Source organism: Malassezia globosa, assembly GCF_000181695.2.
Source record: "Malassezia globosa CBS 7966 chromosome Unknown mgl_sf_7.1, whole genome shotgun sequence".
Taxonomy (NCBI): Eukaryota; Fungi; Basidiomycota; class Malasseziomycetes; order Malasseziales; family Malasseziaceae; genus Malassezia; species Malassezia globosa.
Window position 1 is genome coordinate 221,512 of NW_001849865.1, and position 19,066 is coordinate 240,577.

General features: G+C 51.8%; 9 protein-coding genes across 9 annotated transcripts; 4 read left to right on the top strand and 5 right to left on the bottom strand.

Annotated features, from left to right (window-relative positions):
- Positions 1-219: 219 nt before the first annotated feature.
- MGL_2879 (uncharacterized protein) lies at positions 220-2,346 on the bottom strand (the record flags this gene model as incomplete). The annotated part of the gene is made up of 1 exon (XM_001729841.1): positions 220-2,346. The coding sequence occupies one exon, from the start codon at positions 2,344-2,346 to the stop codon at positions 220-222; it is 2,127 nt and encodes a 708-aa protein (XP_001729893.1).
- A 923-nt stretch (positions 2,347-3,269) lies between these two features.
- On the top strand, positions 3,270-7,346 carry MGL_2880 (uncharacterized protein; the record flags this gene model as incomplete). Its single annotated transcript, XM_001729842.1, has 1 exon — positions 3,270-7,346. One exon carries the CDS (start codon positions 3,270-3,272, stop codon positions 7,344-7,346), a length of 4,077 nt encoding a protein of 1,358 aa, XP_001729894.1.
- A 1,339-nt stretch (positions 7,347-8,685) lies between these two features.
- On the bottom strand, positions 8,686-9,000 carry MGL_2881 (uncharacterized protein; the record flags this gene model as incomplete). The annotated part of the gene is made up of 1 exon (XM_001729843.1): positions 8,686-9,000. The coding sequence occupies one exon, from the start codon at positions 8,998-9,000 to the stop codon at positions 8,686-8,688; it is 315 nt and encodes a 104-aa protein (XP_001729895.1).
- A 1,340-nt stretch (positions 9,001-10,340) lies between these two features.
- On the bottom strand, positions 10,341-10,549 carry MGL_2882 (uncharacterized protein; the record flags this gene model as incomplete). Its single annotated transcript, XM_001729844.1, has 2 exons — positions 10,341-10,400; positions 10,442-10,549. 2 exons carry the CDS (start codon positions 10,547-10,549, stop codon positions 10,341-10,343), a joined length of 168 nt encoding a protein of 55 aa, XP_001729896.1.
- A 1,319-nt stretch (positions 10,550-11,868) lies between these two features.
- MGL_2883 (uncharacterized protein) lies at positions 11,869-13,068 on the bottom strand (the record flags this gene model as incomplete). The annotated part of the gene is made up of 1 exon (XM_001729845.1): positions 11,869-13,068. The coding sequence occupies one exon, from the start codon at positions 13,066-13,068 to the stop codon at positions 11,869-11,871; it is 1,200 nt and encodes a 399-aa protein (XP_001729897.1).
- An 876-nt stretch (positions 13,069-13,944) lies between these two features.
- MGL_2884 (uncharacterized protein) lies at positions 13,945-14,516 on the bottom strand (the record flags this gene model as incomplete). Its single annotated transcript, XM_001729846.1, has 5 exons — positions 13,945-14,031; positions 14,067-14,119; positions 14,197-14,348; positions 14,388-14,432; positions 14,479-14,516. 5 exons carry the CDS (start codon positions 14,514-14,516, stop codon positions 13,945-13,947), a joined length of 375 nt encoding a protein of 124 aa, XP_001729898.1.
- A 184-nt stretch (positions 14,517-14,700) lies between these two features.
- MGL_2885 (uncharacterized protein) lies at positions 14,701-15,657 on the top strand (the record flags this gene model as incomplete). The annotated part of the gene is made up of 1 exon (XM_001729847.1): positions 14,701-15,657. One exon carries the CDS (start codon positions 14,701-14,703, stop codon positions 15,655-15,657), a length of 957 nt encoding a protein of 318 aa, XP_001729899.1.
- Positions 15,658-15,882: 225 nt separating this feature from the next.
- Positions 15,883-16,839, top strand: MGL_2886 (uncharacterized protein; the record flags this gene model as incomplete). The annotated part of the gene is made up of 1 exon (XM_001729848.1): positions 15,883-16,839. One exon carries the CDS (start codon positions 15,883-15,885, stop codon positions 16,837-16,839), a length of 957 nt encoding a protein of 318 aa, XP_001729900.1.
- A 258-nt stretch (positions 16,840-17,097) lies between these two features.
- MGL_2887 (uncharacterized protein) lies at positions 17,098-18,057 on the top strand (the record flags this gene model as incomplete). The annotated part of the gene is made up of 1 exon (XM_001729849.1): positions 17,098-18,057. One exon carries the CDS (start codon positions 17,098-17,100, stop codon positions 18,055-18,057), a length of 960 nt encoding a protein of 319 aa, XP_001729901.1.
- Positions 18,058-19,066: the final 1,009 nt, after the last annotated feature.

Consider the following 19,066-nt stretch of genomic DNA (forward strand, 5'->3'; position numbering starts at 1 on the left):
AATCGCCCACGCTCGCAGCGTCGACGAGAATGTACGATCAACATTACAAGAACGACTTCGCTTGGCTGCTTGCGACCGCACCTGGCGGCACATCAGCGGCCGGCATCTACAAAGAAACAAGAAATACGGAAACGAAGGACCCATGCACATGTGTATGTGTGTGAATGAAAACAAAACCATGTACCATAGCCAACCATGTACAACACATACAAACACAAATCAATGAACATCATCACTGCTATCATCGTCGTCGTCCTCCTCCTCACTCTCGGGCGCGTCGTCGATAAACGCGGCGTCAGCCGTGCCCTTCTTTAAAGGCATTTGGTGACTTCGAACATGCCGATTCAATGTCGTGCGTCGCGTGAACATTTTGCCACATGATGGCACCGTACAAACGTACGGACGGCGGCCTGTGTGGGTACGTCTGTGGCGAGCCAGCGAGCTGCTGTCGGAAAAGCTTTTTCCACATCCCTCAAACTCGCACTGATGTGGCCGTTCTCCACTGTGGACGCGCGAATGCACAGTCAATGCGGACCGCTGGATAAAGCTTTTGCCACACCCAGGAAACTCGCATGGGTACGGCCGCTCACCAGTGTGGATGCGGCGGTGACGCGCGAGGTCGGAGCGCCGACTGAATGTCTTGTTGCAAGCATCACACACATGCAGCTTAGGCCCGCCTGAGTCGCTCTCTGGCAAGCCAGATGTCATGGCCGACGCCGTTGGCCCCAAAACAGCTGGTGAAGACGACGGCGCGGGACCTGATCCGGAAGGAAGTGTAGCTGTTGACGTTGCTGGCACTGACCCTAACCCGTGTCCAGTAACAAACCTGTGCACCGCTGATCCCGATCCAGGTGCAGGTTGCACGGGGCCTGGCCCCAGTCCAAGCCCTGTGGCAGACGCCGTCGCCGACGAGGCTAGAGCAGACGGCTTGGCCACGTAGCGCCTCGGCGTATGCATCATTTTCTCGTCATCGCCTGAGCGCTCATCAGCCGACGACATGTCTACATCGGAACGTGTGACACTCGCGGCTGCCGAAGAGTACTTGTACGGCATGCTATTCGGCGTGCCACGCGGGTAGGGAGGATTGTAGTACGTATCCGGATACGAACCCGCAGGCGGGGTGTCTGCTGCGTACACATCGTTTTCGTATTTTGGCCTGCTGCGCAAGCCGTACGAATCAGCAGCATGGTCCGCGTACATATCGCCTTGCCATTCTGCGGCCCGGTACGCCATGCCTCGAGGCGGATACGCAACGGTGGGTGTGGAGTTCGCCAAGTATGGCGATGGTGCATTAGGTAATGCGGATGCTCGATACATCGGCGAACTGTAGCCAGACGAGTCGGAGCGCACAGGCATTCCAGCCGTCGTTGCTGCTGCCGCCGCCGACGCAGGCGTGCGTCCGTACGGAGTATATGCAGGAGACGGCCGAACAGATGTAGCCGCTTCATCCTCCGGTGGCAGAACATCGTTACTCATCCGGTATGAGTGGGCATCCTCATCGCCACTCACACTGCCCGGCCGAGATCCAAGCCCTGAACTACCCGCACGTACAGAGCTGGATGCGAATGGAGAGTTCCGATTCTCATACCAAGGCGAGCCATCGCCACGACCTGTGGCGAGCGATGCAGATGATGATGAGCGCCATCCTGGTGCTCCAGCTGGCGCTGCATTAAAGCGGAACACATCTCGCTTCGGACTCGGTGCATAAAGCTCGCCATAGCGCGAGGGCGAATTTGCCGCGTATGTATCGTAGGGCGAGCGCGGAAGCGGTGCTGACGCAAGACCGGTATTGGTTTGACCCGATAGATGAGGGGGCAAAATGCCAGGAGAAAGCGGAGGTCGTGGCGATCCCGGTGCATCGTCAAACATGGTGATATCAGAGGCCCCTGCTGGATGAGATAGGCCAGCACATCCGCTCGCACCCTGTGACAGAGCTGAGCTCACAAGCCGGGACGTATCAGACAAGCGCCGTGGTGGCAATGGCCGTGTTGACATTCGTGCAGCTGCTGACTGGGCACCTGAGCTAGGTGATGGCGAGTAAGAGCGTTCTGGCATATGACTCGTTGATGGTGATGCTGGGCGCGAAGATGATGCTGGATAATGTAGCGATCCAAATGATGCTTCTCGTGTCAATACACTGATACGTGGACTACTCGTTCGTGGACTTCCAATAGACTGGAAGCGTGACGACGAGTCGCGATATGGCGACAAGACGCTAGGCAGGTGGTGTGCCATCACTAATCGCGGCGATCCATGCGGTGACCCAGTCCCGTACGTCGATGATTCCGATGTTGCCAATTTAGACATATGGGGTGGGTTGTTCACACTCCCACTAGTCGACGTCATCACGAATGGGACTCGGCTAATTCACTGCACGGCGGATATGGTCTCACAATACAAAAAGTTCCCCCAAGACCGAAGAGTACTGTTGCTTTTCTACTTTACAGTCTGGGATACAAACCTGTGTACATGACACAGCGACGTTATAGAAAGGATGATAGTTCTCACACACCTTGACACTCGATGTAGTATCGGTCGTGGGTGGTCTGTGGGTGGAAAGCGCACCAAAAAAAAAAAGATTAAAGGCACTGGCCCAGGCGCAGGAGTCGCACCCGTTTTTTTTATCCTCCCTCGCTTTCCAATCCACCTACACCAACTGTGCACAGGCCGCCACCGCCCGCTTGTCTTAACATTTGTCATGCCTTATCTCCGCTTGCATATTTCCTACCACTCACCAACATATTTCACAACCTGTGCACACGGGCTCAGCTGGCACGGGAATGGTCACGTGGTGAGATACTTCCGTCACGTGCTGATATTTACGCGCGGCACGATCATCTACGTTGGGATGAAACGCGTTAGCGGCGCATTGCTCCGCGCGCCGTGCCACGCCTCGTTGCGCCCATGCGTGCCAGTTTGATAGGGAATGTAGGTGTGTCTGTGCAGGTGTGTAACGTGTGTGTTGCTGCTGCGAAAAAGTAGTAGTAATGTTTAATAGAGACTAGGGCGTGGAGAGCAATTCTTTGGTTGCTAACGCGTTGAATGCGCTCAATTCAGCCGCGTCATTCATGGACGACGGCCGTGCGATTCGCGAAGCTCGCAGGAACAGCGGCGCGGGAGCTGATCTCGGCGACGCTGTGAGTATGAAGGCAGCTCATACCTCACAAGAGTCATCTGCGCTGCCGCTGCGGCCACCACCTACGCCCACGGCGTCCAAGTCGCCGCGCAAGCCATTCGTGACCCAGACACCACTGCGTCACCGCTCCATCATGACTCCAGCCCGCAAAATGCCTCCTCCTATCACCCCCGGACGCACGGGAGCACGGATCCATGCGAATACGACGACACCAATTGCATCAGCTTCCGGCACTCTAGGAGGTGCTGCGGCTGTTGCTGCGCCACTACCACCAGTGAAGCGTCTTGTCATCCACAAGCTCGTTTTGCAGGATTTCAAGTCTTATGCTGGCCGACAGGAAATAGGACCGTTTCACAAGTCCTTCTCTAGCATTGTTGGGCCCAACGGCAGCGGCAAGAGCAATGTGATTGATGCACTTCTTTTTGTCTTTGGCTGGCGAGCGAACAAGATGCGCCAGGGCCGACTTAGCGAGCTGATTCACAATCGCGAGGGATTGCCGCCGCCTCCCTATTGTGCAGTGGAAGTCTGGTTTCGCGATATTATTGACTATCCGGACACCGAGAAGTACGACGTTGTGCGAGGAAGTCGCTTGATTCTTCGGCGCGTAGCCATGCGGAACAATACATCGCAGTACACGCTGAATGGCACCAAGTCTTCATTCACAGAAATCACCGCTTTGTTGCGTGACCGTGGCATCGATCTTGATCACAAGCGCTTCTTGATCCTGCAGGGAGAAGTCGAGAGTATTGCACAGATGCCGCCCAAAGGCAAAACCGAGCACGAAGAAGGTTTGCTGGAGTACTTAGAGGATCTTATTGGCACAAGCGAGTACAAGGAGCCCATCGAGGAGCATGCAAAAGCTGTTGACGCTGCAAGCGATGCACGCAGTGAGAAAATGAACCGCTTGAAAATCGTGCAACGCGAGCTCGATGCATTGGAACCACGACGCAAAGAAGCTGAAAGCTTTCTCCGTGATCAAAATGAGCTTGTATGTCTCCAGTCACGACTGTGGCAGTCACATATGGTTGACTGCCGCGACCACATTTCGCGTGCATCAGAGTCTCTTGCCGCTGTCCGCCATCAAATCGAGTCCGAGCATGCGAAACATGCCGAGGCGCAGCAAGCATCTGACTCGCTGCGTGCTAGCCATCAAGCTGAAGTGAATGCCTGTGCAGAAATGGAGACACATGTGCGTGATTTGACGCGTGCGTGGGAAAGTGCCGAGAAGCTTGGTATTGAGCTCAATGCTCGCCACAAAATGATTACCGGCAAACGAAAGAAACTCATTTCTTCTCTCACTGAGTCGAAATCAGCCGTCGCCCGCGCGCGTGATGCGGCTTCGATGGCAACAAGTGATATTAGCAGCGTGCAGCGCGAGTTCGGCGAGCGTGAATCTGCTCTTGTCAGGGAGGAAAGCACACTTGAGAATATATGTGATCGTCTGAAAGGAACAACACGGGAGTTTAGCGATGCAATTGAACAGAAGCAAAAAGAACTTGCCCCTTGGACAGCCAAAATCAGCGAGCATACGGCAGCATGCGAAATCCTGCAGCATGAGCGATCGTGGCTCACCTCACATAGTGAGGATACGATTCAACGGGTCGAAGATGCGCGTGTTTCACTAGCTGACTTGCAACGTACTATGCAAATGCAAACTGAGGAGATGGAATCGCTGCAGTATGAACAGCGCACGCTATGTGACAAAATGGACGAGGACCGTGCACAGCTTGCAGCAATGCAAGACAATGAACGTGCATTGCGACAGAAGCGTGATCAAGCACGACGCGCGGCCGAAGACGCAAAGCACTCGCTTGCATCGACCAAATCGCGCGGTGAAGTGCTACAGAGCTTAGTGCGGCAAGCGGAGCTGGGCTTGCTAAGTGGATTCTACGGCCGGCTCGGCAGTCTCGGCACCATTGATCCCCGCTACGACGTCGCTATTAGCACGGCTTGTCCAGGTTTAAATAATCTCGTCGTCGAAAACGTTGCAACCGGACAACAGTGCATTGAGCATCTCCGTAAACACAACTTGGGGCGCGCAAACTTTGTGCTCCTGCAAAATGTGCAAGTGAAGACAGATGCCATGGGTCCGATAACGACGCCAGAAAATGTGCCGCGCTTGTTCGATTTGGTGAAGCCAAAAGATGCTCGTTTCGCTCCAGCTTTTTACCACCAGCTAGGCGACACGCTCGTGGCGCGTGACTTGGCTCAGGCGAACCGGATCGCCTACGGTGTGAAGCGATGGCGCGTTGTTACCGAGGATGGCCAGCTTATTGATAAGAGCGGCACGATGTCGGGTGGTGGCTCGCGTGTGATGCGTGGTGCCATCAGTTCGACGCTGCATGCAGACGTGTCACCAGAACAAGCGTCACGGATGGAAAAAGAATTTTCCGCCGCTGAGAGCATGCTTCAATCACATATTCAGTCTCTCGCGCATTTGACCACGCTTATTGAAAGGAATGAGGCCCGCCTTCCAGCCATTCAAAAGAAGCTGGCACTTTTGGACATGGATGTACAGACATCGACGCAACGCATCAGCGAAGCCGAGGATCACCTACACGAAGCGCAGGCGCAGAGTGAGCCAAATCAAGATGATCTTCGCCGCATAAAAGAACTCGATCATCAGCTGCACTTGCATCAAGACGAGATTGCTACGCTGAAGTCGAAGAGTGCTGATATCGAACAGGCCATCCACGCTTTGCAAGAGCAAATTCTCGAGGCTGGTGGTGTGGAATTGCGTGCTCAGCAGGCGAAAGTCCAGGGCATAAAAGATATGATGTCATTGTGTGCCGAACGACTAGCGAAATCAGAAGAACAGCATGCAAAAGCCGAGAATGACCTTAAGCGGTATGAAAAAGCGCTCAAGTCTGGTCAAGAACAGCTTGATCTGCTTGATGCTGAACTGCAGACGCTCGAAGAAAGTCGCGTCGCACAAGCAAGCGACTTGGAGAGTGCAGCTGCGCGAATTGAAGACATGCGTGAAGCTCTAGAGGATCGCATCGAGAAGCGTGACCAGCTACAAGCCCAGCTTGATGAGCATGACGCTTCTCTTCGTGCATTCCGTGCGCTTAGGATGGAGCTGGAACAACGACTGGAAGACCACGAAAAGACCAAGTCCGAGAATGAGCAGCGGCTCCAGCATTGGGTAAAGCAACACTCTCAACTTGTTTTGATCCCGGTCCCTCGCTCCGAGGATGACACTAGTAGTAGCCAGCTTATTAGCGATGCCCATGAAGAGCGTCAACATGGCGGTGGTAATGTGGCTGTGAAAGTTGAAGACGGCGGGGGCGATAATGATGACATGGAGCAAGAGCCGATAAACGAGAAGCTATCCAACAACACAAATGAAAGCGAGACGTGCGACGAGGAAGAACTGGCCGACCAGCTGCCGACGCTCACGGATGATGAAGCACGCACCGTCGATAAGGGCCGTGTGCAAGCTGACATGACGCGGCTTGAAGAGCGCTTGGCCTCAAGTGACGTTAATTTGGACGTGCTAGAAGAGTTTCGACACGTCGAAGAAACCTTCCTTGCGCGAGCCAAAGACCTGGAACGTGTCAATGAGCAACGTGATCAGGCACAGAACAAGTTTGAGGCGTTGCGTAAGGAGCGTCTCGAGCGATTTATGGATGGTTTTACCCAAATATCTCTGAAGCTCAAGGAAATGTACCAGACGATCACGCTTGGTGGAAATGCCGAGCTGGAACTCGTCGATAGCTTGGACCCATTCAGCGAAGGCATCGTCTTCAGTGTGATGCCGCCAAAGAAAACGTGGAAAAACATCAGCAATCTCAGTGGCGGCGAAAAGACACTTAGCAGTCTTGCCCTAGTCTTTGCCCTGCATGCTTACAAACCAACACCACTGTACGTGATGGACGAGATTGATGCTGCTCTAGACTTTCGCAATGTTTCAATCATTGCAAACATCATCAAAGAGCGTACACGCGGTGCTCAATTCGTTGTTATTTCATTGCGGAACAATATGTTCGAGCTAAGCTCGCGTCTTGTTGGCGTATACAAAACGGCGCATTGCACAAAGTCACTAACTATTGAGAATGTTGATCTACATGCCACTTCGCCGTTAGACTCGCACGCACCACCCGCATTTGCCGCTGCTGCAGCTGTACCTTATCGCCACCCGCCTGGCGGCGCGATGACGTCCCCTACAAAGTCTGGCGGCCGGACCACTTCCTCTGTCGCCCTTGGTTAGAATAAGCTACGACGCCGACGCAACCAGACATCCCATCCAGCAAGCAATATCAAAGCAAGGGGCGTTGCAACTGCCACGGCAAGGATGCATATGCGATCAGCTTGCAGTTCGGTAGCCTCCCGCTTGAGGTGCGTCTGCAACAAAGAGGCCAGTCGCTCAGACGGTTGTACATGACTCTTTGTCTGTGCCATCCATACCTTCGTTTGATTGGACCAAGAGTGTATGTGAAGCACATCTCGATCAATCCTGGGCAGCGCCACGTATGCATGAGCTTGCAGCCATGTCAGCATGTGATCTGTTGCTTCCAGTTTGTTGCCAAGCACACACTTGGCGAACTGCTGCACGGGATCGTGCAGCGGCGTATGTGCGAAAGCATCGTAGACCGTATCAGAAACAAGGTCCCACGCACCGTTGAGCACTGTGTGAGCTTCCGGCGCTGTTGTGTTGATCCATCCAAATAAAGCACGATTCATACTGGTCTCATACTCTTGCTGCTGCTGCTTTATGTCTTGGAGTTTTGGCTCAACCACAGCATTCAGATGATCGAACAGCTCTTCTAATGGCTCAGTCCACGATGGGATGAATACGTTATGGAATAACCGTTCCGACTCCTGTTGCAGCTCTTGAAGCATGAGCAACAGCGCTTGGTCATGCACAAATTGAAAACATAGCCATGTGCCAACGAGTGCAAATGGCGCCGAGCTGAACCAAGCTGTCCATGTCGCAATCCATGCGTCTATGAACCGAAATCCACGGTCTCTCATTGTGTCAAGCCACGTACCATCATTACACACATTACCTCGCCCATCTTCACAGTATTTCGATATACAATGAGCGTTCGCACAACACGCGGGCATCACGCACCATACCAATAAGACTGCCGCCGTGATACCACCTAGTAGCAGTATGACCACCAAATTCAATCGTTGGGCTATTCGAAGCCATGCTTGTTCGGCATGGTCAAGCGCAAACCAGTTGAATTGACACAGCTTGATGCGCTCAGGCAGCGAAGGTGGCGATGATATGTCCAATCGCGTGCGAAACTCGGTCATGGCTGTGTAAGAGAGAAAGTGACTGGGCGGCCGGCTACGTACTGAGATTCACACGTTCTTTTGCATGCTCGAGACCGCCGAGAAAGACATTCTCGACATCCGTACGCAGCTCGTCAGCTGTGGGGAGTTTTTCACGCAATGTCTTGAATGGATCTATCAAAGAGCTTGGCAACGAAATGTTCCTCAAAACGCTGGATGCGGTGCCATCAATGTAATGGATTCACAGGCGAACGTGTGAGCAGCTTCGTTCTGAGAAAGGACACTCGGGGATCAAAAATAAGAAAGAACTAAGATCTTGCCCGGAGAGTAACGTACCGCAAAGCTGCCGGCTCCGACCAGGAATGCGTCGGGATTTTCTGCTGGCCAAAAAGACCCAAAATGCCATTGATCGTATCTGTCATGATGTCAGCAACGCCGTCAGCGGCTTGGAAGAGCGTGTCAAGAATAGCCCGTAAAAATTGCGCTGCATCATGAACAGCATGTGACACTGCGTGCGTAGCTGCATCTAATACACTAAGTACGCCTTGCACAACGAATTGGATCACGCAGAGTAAAAGGGACTTGTAACTCGATAAAACAACTTGAACCAAGATACGTATCATATCTAGACTGCGTCTGTTAAAGACACGAACATGGATTCATTTCCCAACATACATTCCAAGCACAAGTCGGCCCACGTTTTGAACCGTAGATTCAATCGACCGGATTCCTTGTGACTTCGCACTTTCAAGCAACAGTTGGGGGGTGTACGCAACCAACGATGCTATCTGTTCAGCCTCCTTGCATGCCCATTCAATCTCATTACGCCACTCTGCCACAACTCGCAGAATATCAGCCTGTCTCTGCGACGCCCGCCAAAGCACTCGGTAGATCTGGCAGACTCCAATGACAACCGTACCGACACATGCTGGGACCAGCGGCCTGTGGATGTGCCCGGGCATATCTGTCTTTCTTCCCAGCCGGCCCTCACGAATCAAGCCATGAATCGGTGGCAATGCCTAATCTATCCATTACCTATTGAGCAGACTCATGCCTACTTATGTATTCCTTTCCTCTGCTTCGCACACAGCGTGCACGCAGCTGATCGTCAAAGAACACGGTTGCATGTATGTGTGCGATACAAAAGTTACAAAGACGTTTACATGCTTCTTTCACAAATCCCCCTGTGCGCCTACCTACCTGACAGCACCGACAGGTAGTATTTTAGTCAGCATATTGTTCACATCGGGGTCCAGTGTTCTTTCCATACACCCACATTGCAGCTTTTTGTCACAGGAGGACGATGACGAGCCCTGGATCCGCGGTGAAGCCACAAGTGGCTTCTGCATCTGATTCTGTGCGCGACTCTTCACCAGTCGTCTATGTGTATGGACTAACACATAAAGTGCGCGAGCGACATTTGGATGAGATTTTTGGCTTTTATGGCGGCATTACCCGGCTGCGCCTTTATGCGCCCTTGCACGAACGACCCCATGCTTTCATTGAATACGAGAATGAAGAATGCGTAGATCGGGCTATTGCTCATATGGACCAAGGCCAAATTGACGGCGCGCGCGTCACGGTATCCGCAAACGAGCAGCGAGCACTTTGCATGCAAGATCGACGGCGGCGACCATCGCGTAGACGCTCGCACCGTCGTGACTGGGGAACGTCCCCTACAACGTTTAGCACATCAAATTATGGGCAAAGTCGATATGCTTTTGACGGATCTGATGACCGCTCGATACACCGACCACCTGTCGACCACGGATGGGGTCAGCATGCTTTGTCAGTGTCTTCGAAAGACGAGTCTTCTTCGGCGGGCAGGCGTTCTTATCCCACATCATCCTCTGACAAGTCGCCCTTGACGATGGCAGCAACAGGCTCGGAAACAACGTAGTGACATGGACAGTCATGTTGCATTCATTCCATGAGACTTGCCCATGACTATGACTTGCATATTCTATTCATCTGTCATCGTCGATGCATCTCGAACAAGGGGCATAGCACGTGGCATGACAAACTAAAACCGATCATGAGCATGTTCTTGTTGCAATCACATACCTTTTCATCGTACTCACGCAACATTTCCCCGGATAGGACTTGACGGTCTTTGACATGAGCGGAATACTCACGGGCTAGCATGTACGACTGTGCTGAGAAGAGCGCCATGACGAAAGATGTCACTAGCCAAGTTGCCCACACTGACATACCCAATGAGCCGGCCACAGCCCACCATACTGCATGCGCCGGTGAATACACACTGTATAAGAACGAGTAAGCTCCTGTCTCGCGAGACTTACGTGAAAAGCCATAAAGGTGCCTCGTACACGTCCCACACGCGAAGCGTGTAAATTCGCTCCGATGTTCGGGGCACGGCGACCCGGACTGGCGGCGGAGGAACGAACCACTCCACAATGGGTATCTGTCGAGCGGCAATGCATGCCGTGTCACGAGCCCACGTGTGCCATGAGCGACGAGGTAGTGGATCTGTGGGAGGAAGTTCTAATGTTGCATGCGGATTTCGAAGTACATCCTGTCACGCGTGAGCCACAAGAAACGATCCCCACGTACATGCTCATCTCGATACCATAACCGATACGTTCGGCGCTTCGAAAATAATACGTAGGCGTTGTAAACAGCCAGAATCACAAGAGCAAGTGATATCATGCGTGACTGGACATCGACATCGCAAGTTAGCGCACATGAACTCATAGAATGTGAGAAGCAAACCAGAAAAGGGAGATGGCCGTCTTAGCTTACCATGTATGAGAGAGCGGCAGTGCGTCGCTGAACAACAAGTCGACCAATATAGGTAGAATATGACCCAGCGGCATGCGAGTCATTCGGACGTCGCGCGGTCGATGGCGGGCTGGCAAATAGGTGTGAATGAGCTTGGCGCTGCAAGGACTGCTGCGTGAAGAGAAACGATGTGCCAGGAAGTAATAGCTGAGATCCAAGTGAAATGACATGCATACAAGCGCCAATCGGACATCCCATTTCTTGCTCGTGTACAAGTGCCTCGAGATCCATCCACATGCTTTGAACAGAACCCATCAACACACTGGGTAGCTGCTCCCAGACATCCCACCATGTGTTTTCCCTGGGCTCGGGGTGTCCTAGATCATGCGTGCTTTTTTCTTCTGGACTTAGTGCGACACTCGGGCTTGCCCATGCACCTTTGCGCTGCAGTGGGGATGACGCAAACTTTGCCATGGGGCGTCGATATACACTAGACGCACGTGGCGTCACCGGCGGTGCGTCATCAAAAACGGCCCTCCTGATGAGCGGCGAGGAATGTGGATATGACATGCGCACATCATCGCACATATCACATTTTTTTCGCGTCATTGTTTCGTGTACCATCTCCAGAGCCTGCACCTAACAAGATGGATCGCCAAAACAAGATGTTGAGTGTGCAACTCGTATGGATGTACTCCTTGCCGTGAGCGAAAGTGACACTTCGTACATATGTGGAGGCTATCGACAATCTAAGAGACGCGCGGCTCGATCCGAGAAGCACGTGCCAGATCGAGAGACTTCGCCATTTGCCACAGGTCCGCTGAGAGCTCGGTGCAGCCATGTGACAAGCTTAGCAAGCGAGCGGTGCTGAGGCACCGCTGCAAGTCGTTTTGATCAAAAGAGCCGCGCGAGTCGCGTCGCAATGCAACAAAGTCATTTTGGATCTGCTCTGATACATGGGTCGGTATCGAAAATGTCAGTTGACGAGCGTGTGCCAAGTAAACTCGCATAGCATGTAGCGTCGAAGGTGAGGGTATCGATGATTGCGATAGGTGTGCAGAATTTTGTGTCGTATTTCGCTGGGCTTCTGAGTGAACTTGAACATCGGCAGGCAAGATCGATTTGCCTTGGCTCAAGATAATAAAAACAAGATCCGCCGGTAAATCCATTTCTGAGTAAGGAAAGACACAAGGCAATGTGTGATATTGCAAGAGAGAGAGCAAAGCACGAATATTTTTCACACCTGCCTCATTCAGTTCGCCCTCATCCATTTTTGTCTCATCCAAAATCAAGCAGGTCCCAGGTGCGAGTTGAAGACGGCCGGCCTGGATCCCCGAGTCCGTGCCGCGAACATACAATGGTTGAGTTGGGTCGTTTAGGGAGCCTACGCTCAAGGGCTGACACACAACCGCAGGCATCAGCTGTCGTAACGTTTCCACTAGCCGCAATTGTACATGTTCCAAGCCTGTAAGATTAACAGAAAAGGGCCCAATGATTATCCCATTTCGACGAATGTGGACTTTTCCCAGAAGAGCCAAAAGCACATACTCAGCCATAAGCATATCTCCATCAAGTGCCTGAGCAAGAAAGCGGATGAGTGCATTCCGCACATCAGAGGTCGTGGTCCCCAAAGGGGCGAATGTTGTCGACAAAGCTGTAGAGCTCATGGATCCTGCGACCAACGGTGGCGCATGGCGAACGCAGAGTGTGTGTACACATGGCAAGGCAGGTGCACGAGCTGCTGCAAATTCGGAGATATCCAAATCCCAGTTGGCATCTGGCAAAGTACCGACGTCCAAGAGACCAATCATATCCAGGACGTCAGAGGTTTTAAATTTGTCAGCCAAATCAATATCATACACCTTCACGAGTGCAGTGATGTTTGAATATTCAGGGAGGGGTGTGCGCTTGGGTTCATGTTGCGACTGTTCCACACGCATATTGTTCATAGAAGAGGTGATTGAGGCTGTAGTGGCCGCTGGTGCACCAAACGCATGCTCGTAGGCCCAGTGCGTCTCCCCTGGTATTGATACACCACACAGCACGGCACGTTCACCAAGATGCGCAGGGTCCGTTGAGCCTTGACCTTGAACAGCATCTACATGGTTTGCCTCGGCTCCGTACAGACCACATACATTGCGTCCATCCAACGGTAGAGTGGCGAAACAAAGCTCGTTTCCGAGCTAGCTGAGTCAGTATCAAACTTGAAGATTTGATTAAGAACATACACTTGTGTCCTGAATCATACATCGCCATCGCACGAGTATGCCTGATTCACGTGCCTGAGTGTCTTGTGACGAATTCACGACGCAAGATATGATAGCTGGTTCCAAGTACGGAATCTTTCACGTGTTGGTAAGCAAATTGAGGAGAAACTTTCCACGAACCTGATTGAGAAGTGCAGGGTCAGACCAGACGCGACTGAACTGTGAGCTTATTACACTGATACATTCGCTTAAAGACGACGTTTGTTCTGTTCATAGCCATTAGCAACATATACAGCCTCTCACACGTACGAAACTGTTCTTCAATAATCTTTCGCGGTTGGGTCAATAGGTGCTCCTGCACTGGCTCTGTCGGCACCATTACGCGTAGTTGTAGAGTAAGCTATGTATGGGCTGCATGCATACCACTCCATCTACACGAATTCAGGGCAGTACCGCAATTTCATTTTGAGACATGCGTCGTCAGATTGACCAACCAGCTGACTAAGAAATAACTTTACCAAGAGGCGGTAAGCAGGGTGTTGTTCTACAAATGGTTACTTATCCTCAAGGATAGTGATAACAATGAAAACACCGAGCGGTCAGGACTTGCTCGTAACTTTATGGGTTACCATGGTGCATGATATGGGCTTGCGATGCCTCATTTTTGATTTTGGCCGCATCAGAGGGCTTGCCTTGCGGACCGTACTGCACGGTTAGCGAACGACTCATGCAACACATACTTTTGCTTGATAATCTTTCTCACGTCGGAATAGCAGAATGTGCGGCTCAGGGGCTGTATTCAAGTAATGCAAATAATGGAACAAGGTGTTAGCAACTGGCTCAAAGGCATCCAATATCCAACGCACGTACCGTGAACCTCATAATGTTCCCAGCCGAGACTTTGTGTGATGCCAATTCCTCGCCACTCCGCATCTGACAAAATTCGAAGCACACCAGGCTCCTCAGGATCAAAATAGCTCTTGGGAATGCGCTTAAGAAACGGCTTCGGTAATATCACATGGCTTCGCACGCGTTAGCTCATCACTCATCGACACACATACCGATATTCCCAGTTATCATCTGAATACTTTTCCGAGTAGTGTATGCTAAACAGGTTAATCAGGCTGGTAAACCCACACATTATACACATACCGGTCCACATACTCCTCGAACGTTGGTTCGTTGGACATGATATAACGAAATTATTACGGTGCGTGATGGCTCGGTTTATACCGTGCGCGCGTTTCGCAATATTAGTCGTGAATATCTTCACGTGGACACCACGTGGAGATCCATCACATGACAGTGAGTGTCGGGATCTTGTGCCCGTGCGTGTGCGCTTGATGACTCTTCCACGGACTACGTTCATCCAGCATGCCAGTCGAAACACACCCGCCACCTTATATGACCCTCAACACTGGAGCGAAGGTCTCCATGGTTGGTCTTGGTTGCTACAGCCCTGATGACCCTAAGCAGATCATTGATGGCATCAGGGCCGCCACGAAGGATGGCTACACTCACTTCGACACTGCCTCGTTCTACGAAAACGAAGAGGTCGTCGGTGAAGGTCTCCGCCAAAGTGGTGTACCTCGTGAGAAGCTTTTCGTGACCACCAAGCTCTATAACTTCGACCACCACAATGTCGAAGAGGCCTTTGACAAGTCGTTTGCTAAGTTGAACGTCGAGTACATTGACATGTATCTGATGCACTGGCCTCAAGCGACTAAGCCGGGTCACCATTTTATTGCAGACGATACCATTGATTTCGTCCAGACTTGGAAGGCTATGGAGAAGCTTTTCGAGACTCGTCCAGGCAAGATCAAGGGTATTGGTGTTAGCAACTTTAGTATCAAGACGCTAACCGAGCTGTTGAAGCATGCGAAGATTGTCCCGGCTATGAACGAGATCGAGACTCACCCGTACAACCAAGACCCCGAGCTTTTGGAGTTCTGCCGCGAAAAGGGTATCGTTGTCTCAGCCTACACTCCTCTAGGACAGGCTGGTTCGCCGATTCTCAAAGATCAAGACATTATTTCTATCGCTAATGAAATCGGTGATGACGTCACGCCCGCCAAGGTTGTGTTGAGCTGGAACGTGCAGCGTGGTGTGATTATTCTTCCCAAGAGCTCAAACCCTGTTCGCGTTAAGCAGAACGCTGAGCTCATCACCCTTAGTGAGGATCACATGCAGCGCATCAACAACATCTCGAAAGACCCCGCTCGTCGTCAGCGCTTCGCGCTTACGTACGACAACAAAACGCAGACGGTGTTTGGTTGGACGTTCGAGCAGCTTGGCTGGGAGAAGCCCGCCCACATGTCGACGCTTGAGTAAATCTCCGCAAGGAATGGGAGAGTTGCTTGCGTTCGCGAATGTGATTTGCTCGAGTTTCAAACGCGTAGTCCCCGATGCAGGGTCTAGGGTTGTGAATACACGTGATTGGTTGCACACGGTATCGACGGTGCGCCCGTACTTCCTAGTTCCCGTAACTTATAGTTCTTCTATACTGCTCTACAATAGTAACAAATTGTAAACAGTCTACTACCACTGTCCTGGAAGATGACAAGCGATACTCAAGTTCCCCCTTATATGACGTTGAACAATGGACAGAAGGTATCGTCCATTGCTCTCGGCTGCTACAACCCTGACGATCCGCCAGGTATCGTACACGGTATCGAAGCTGCTGTCAAGGTCGGATACACGCATTTTGACGATGCTGCGTTATATAAGAATGAGAAAGAAGTTGGCGATGCATTGCGTGCGAGTGGCATTCCACGTGAAAAACTTTTCGTAACTACCAAGATTTGGAACTTTGATCATCGTAATGTAGAAGCGGCTTTCGACAGGTCGTTCGACGCTCTCAATCTCGGTTACATTGACATGTACTTGCTTCACTGGCCACAGGCAAATGTACCGGGGGAGAAACATATTGTGGATGATTCAATTAGTTTCGTTGATACTTGGAAGGCTATGGAGAAGCTCCTCGAAACACGGGCCGGCAAAGTCAAAGGCATCGGTGTCAGTAACTTCAGTCTAAAGAATCTCACGGAGCTCTTGAAGCATGCGAAGGTGGTGCCTGCAATGAACCAGGTCGAGACACATCCATACAATCAGGAGTCTGATCTAGTCAAGTTTTGCCAAGAAAAGGGCATTCTTGTCACGGCGTACTCGCCGTTGGGTCTCACCAACTCGCCGATTCTCAAAGATGAAGATGTTATTGCGATTTCCAAAGAGATCGGAAACGGTGTTACGCCAGCAAATGTTGTGCTTAACTGGAATGTGCAACGTGGTGTGGCTGTGCTCCCAAAGAGCATCAATGCTGATCGTGTGAAGGAGAACTTCCGCATTGTGCATCTGACAGACGAACAAATGCAGCGCCTGAACGACATTAGCAAGGATCCGAAGCGCCGCTTCCAGCGCACTTGTCCCGTCTACAATGAGGATACAAAGAAGGTGTTGGGCTGGACGTACGATCAGCTTGGTTGGGATAAACCGATCCAGATGACTCAGGCCTGAGGCTATTTAGCCCAAGACATGTCGACACTGCATGACTTGATGCGCAATGAGCTTCGTTTATCTATTCAGCTGGATTTATAGATGTTGGTCCGTGCGGCAGCCATCGATTCTTGCACGTGATTTGAAGCACAGCACCCACGAATGCAGACGTTTGTGGGCCGCTGGCGCAACGACGATTGAATAGATGAAGACACTATTCGTATCTTGATATTCTTACCATCATATCGAGATCCCAAGACAAAACCTGCTTTTGAACCGATGAGTGCAGATACATACTCGCCACCGCATGCCACACTCAACACAGGAGCCAAAGTGTCCATGGTGGCACTCGGTTGCTTTAATGACAAGGATCCAAATGGCATCGTGCCTGGAATTGAAGCGGCCACCAAGGTTGGCTACACACACTTTGACACGGCCACGTTCTACCAGAATGAAAACGCAGTTGGAGCAACTCTCCGCGCAAGCAGAATTCCTCGCGAGTCATTGTTTGTGACGACAAAGCTGTCGAACTTTGATCACCACCGTGTCGAGGAGGCATTTGATAAGTCCCTGAACGAACTGGGCTTGGACTATATCGACATGTATCTGATGCACTGGCCTCAAGCTAACAAGGATGGTGACTTTTTTGCGACGGATGATACGATCAGCTTTGTCGACACGTGGAGACAAATGGAAAAGTTGCTCGACTCCCGCGCAGGCAAAGTCAAAGCTATCGGTGTTAGCAACTTCAGCTTGAAAAACTTGACCGAGCTGTTGAAGTATGCCAGGATTGTGCCTGCTATGAACCAGATCGAAACACACCCGTACAACCAAGATCGAGAACTAGTACAGTTCTGCCAGGACAAAGGCATTGTCGTGTCGGCATACTCGCCCCTTGGTTTTGCGAACTCGCCCATGCTTCAAGACCAAGATATTGTCTCTGTTGCTGAAGAACTGGGACATGGGATCACACCTGCTAATGTCTTGTTAAGCTGGAATGTCCAACGCGGCGTCGTTGTCTTGCCGAAGAGTTCGCATGCCGAGCGTGTGAAAGAGAATTTCCGTCTCGTGCGCCTCAACGCTGCGCAAGTGCAAAAAATTGACAATATTTCCAATGATCCTAAGCGTCGACATCAGCGTCTCTGCACACTCTACGACTCCAAGACCAACACATGCTTGGGCTGGACGTATGAGCAGCTTGGCTGGGAAATCCCGCCTGTTAAGCCTGCACTTTCGTAAAGATAGTCATAGAAGCACCTCCTGCTACGATCTGCTGCTCGGCATTTGAGAATGTGCGTTCTTTACCATCCCAAGCCCTCCCACGCACGTTGCTTCGTTCAACGAGCAACAAGCGTTGTGGCAGGTCTTCTGGCTCTGGTGGTGTCTCCTCTTCCGTCTCAGTTCCTTCACTTTCGGTTTTGGTCGATTTACCAGTCAGTCCAGTCGTCTTCGTTGACGATGGCATATGCATCATCAATGCAGGTACAGCAGTGTGCCCTTTACCACCGGATCCTAGCTGAGAGGAGTCGTTGTTCCCCCACACATAGACATCGCGACGAGTTTCAGCCTGGTCAAGGGAGGGCGCTTCCATAACAAGTGCACATTGCCCACTTGATCCGACACTCAATGAATGCACATCAATCGGACTTAGGCGCTTCTCGCGCTCTGAATATTCGTACAGACCTGAAAGGTTCTTGACCCGCATCGGAACGCCACACGCCTGACTACGCTGACCACTGCCAAGAGTGCCTCGCTGGCCGCCACCAACTGCCAATACGTCAATTCGCACATTGGGCTTCGAGCCTTTGTCATCAGGATGTATTGGGGCATCTCGGCTGCGAACCACGAAGAACGTGTTGGACCCACCTGCAGCGATGCGAGTACACACAGCATGTCGGCCGACAATGGACACTGGCCACGACACTTCGCTTGGCACGGCAACGGTATTGAATGTCACATGGGCACCGAGCCCAAGTTGCCCATTTGCGTTGTGTCCCCATGTAAGCACGCGGCCATTGGGTGTGCGAACGACGGAATGGTGTGTGCCCGCGGCGATCTGGGCAAAGCAAATGCCCTCAAGTGACGGTACAGGTCGCAACTGTGTCGCATAACGTATATCGGAGGATGCAATCGCATCACTGGAAACATGAGAGGACGAGCCGACGGTATCGCTGCGGCGTGCCTTACGAATGACCTCCGGTTCCAGTCGCGCATCGACGAGTTTGGTTGGTTCACATTGGTGCGCTAA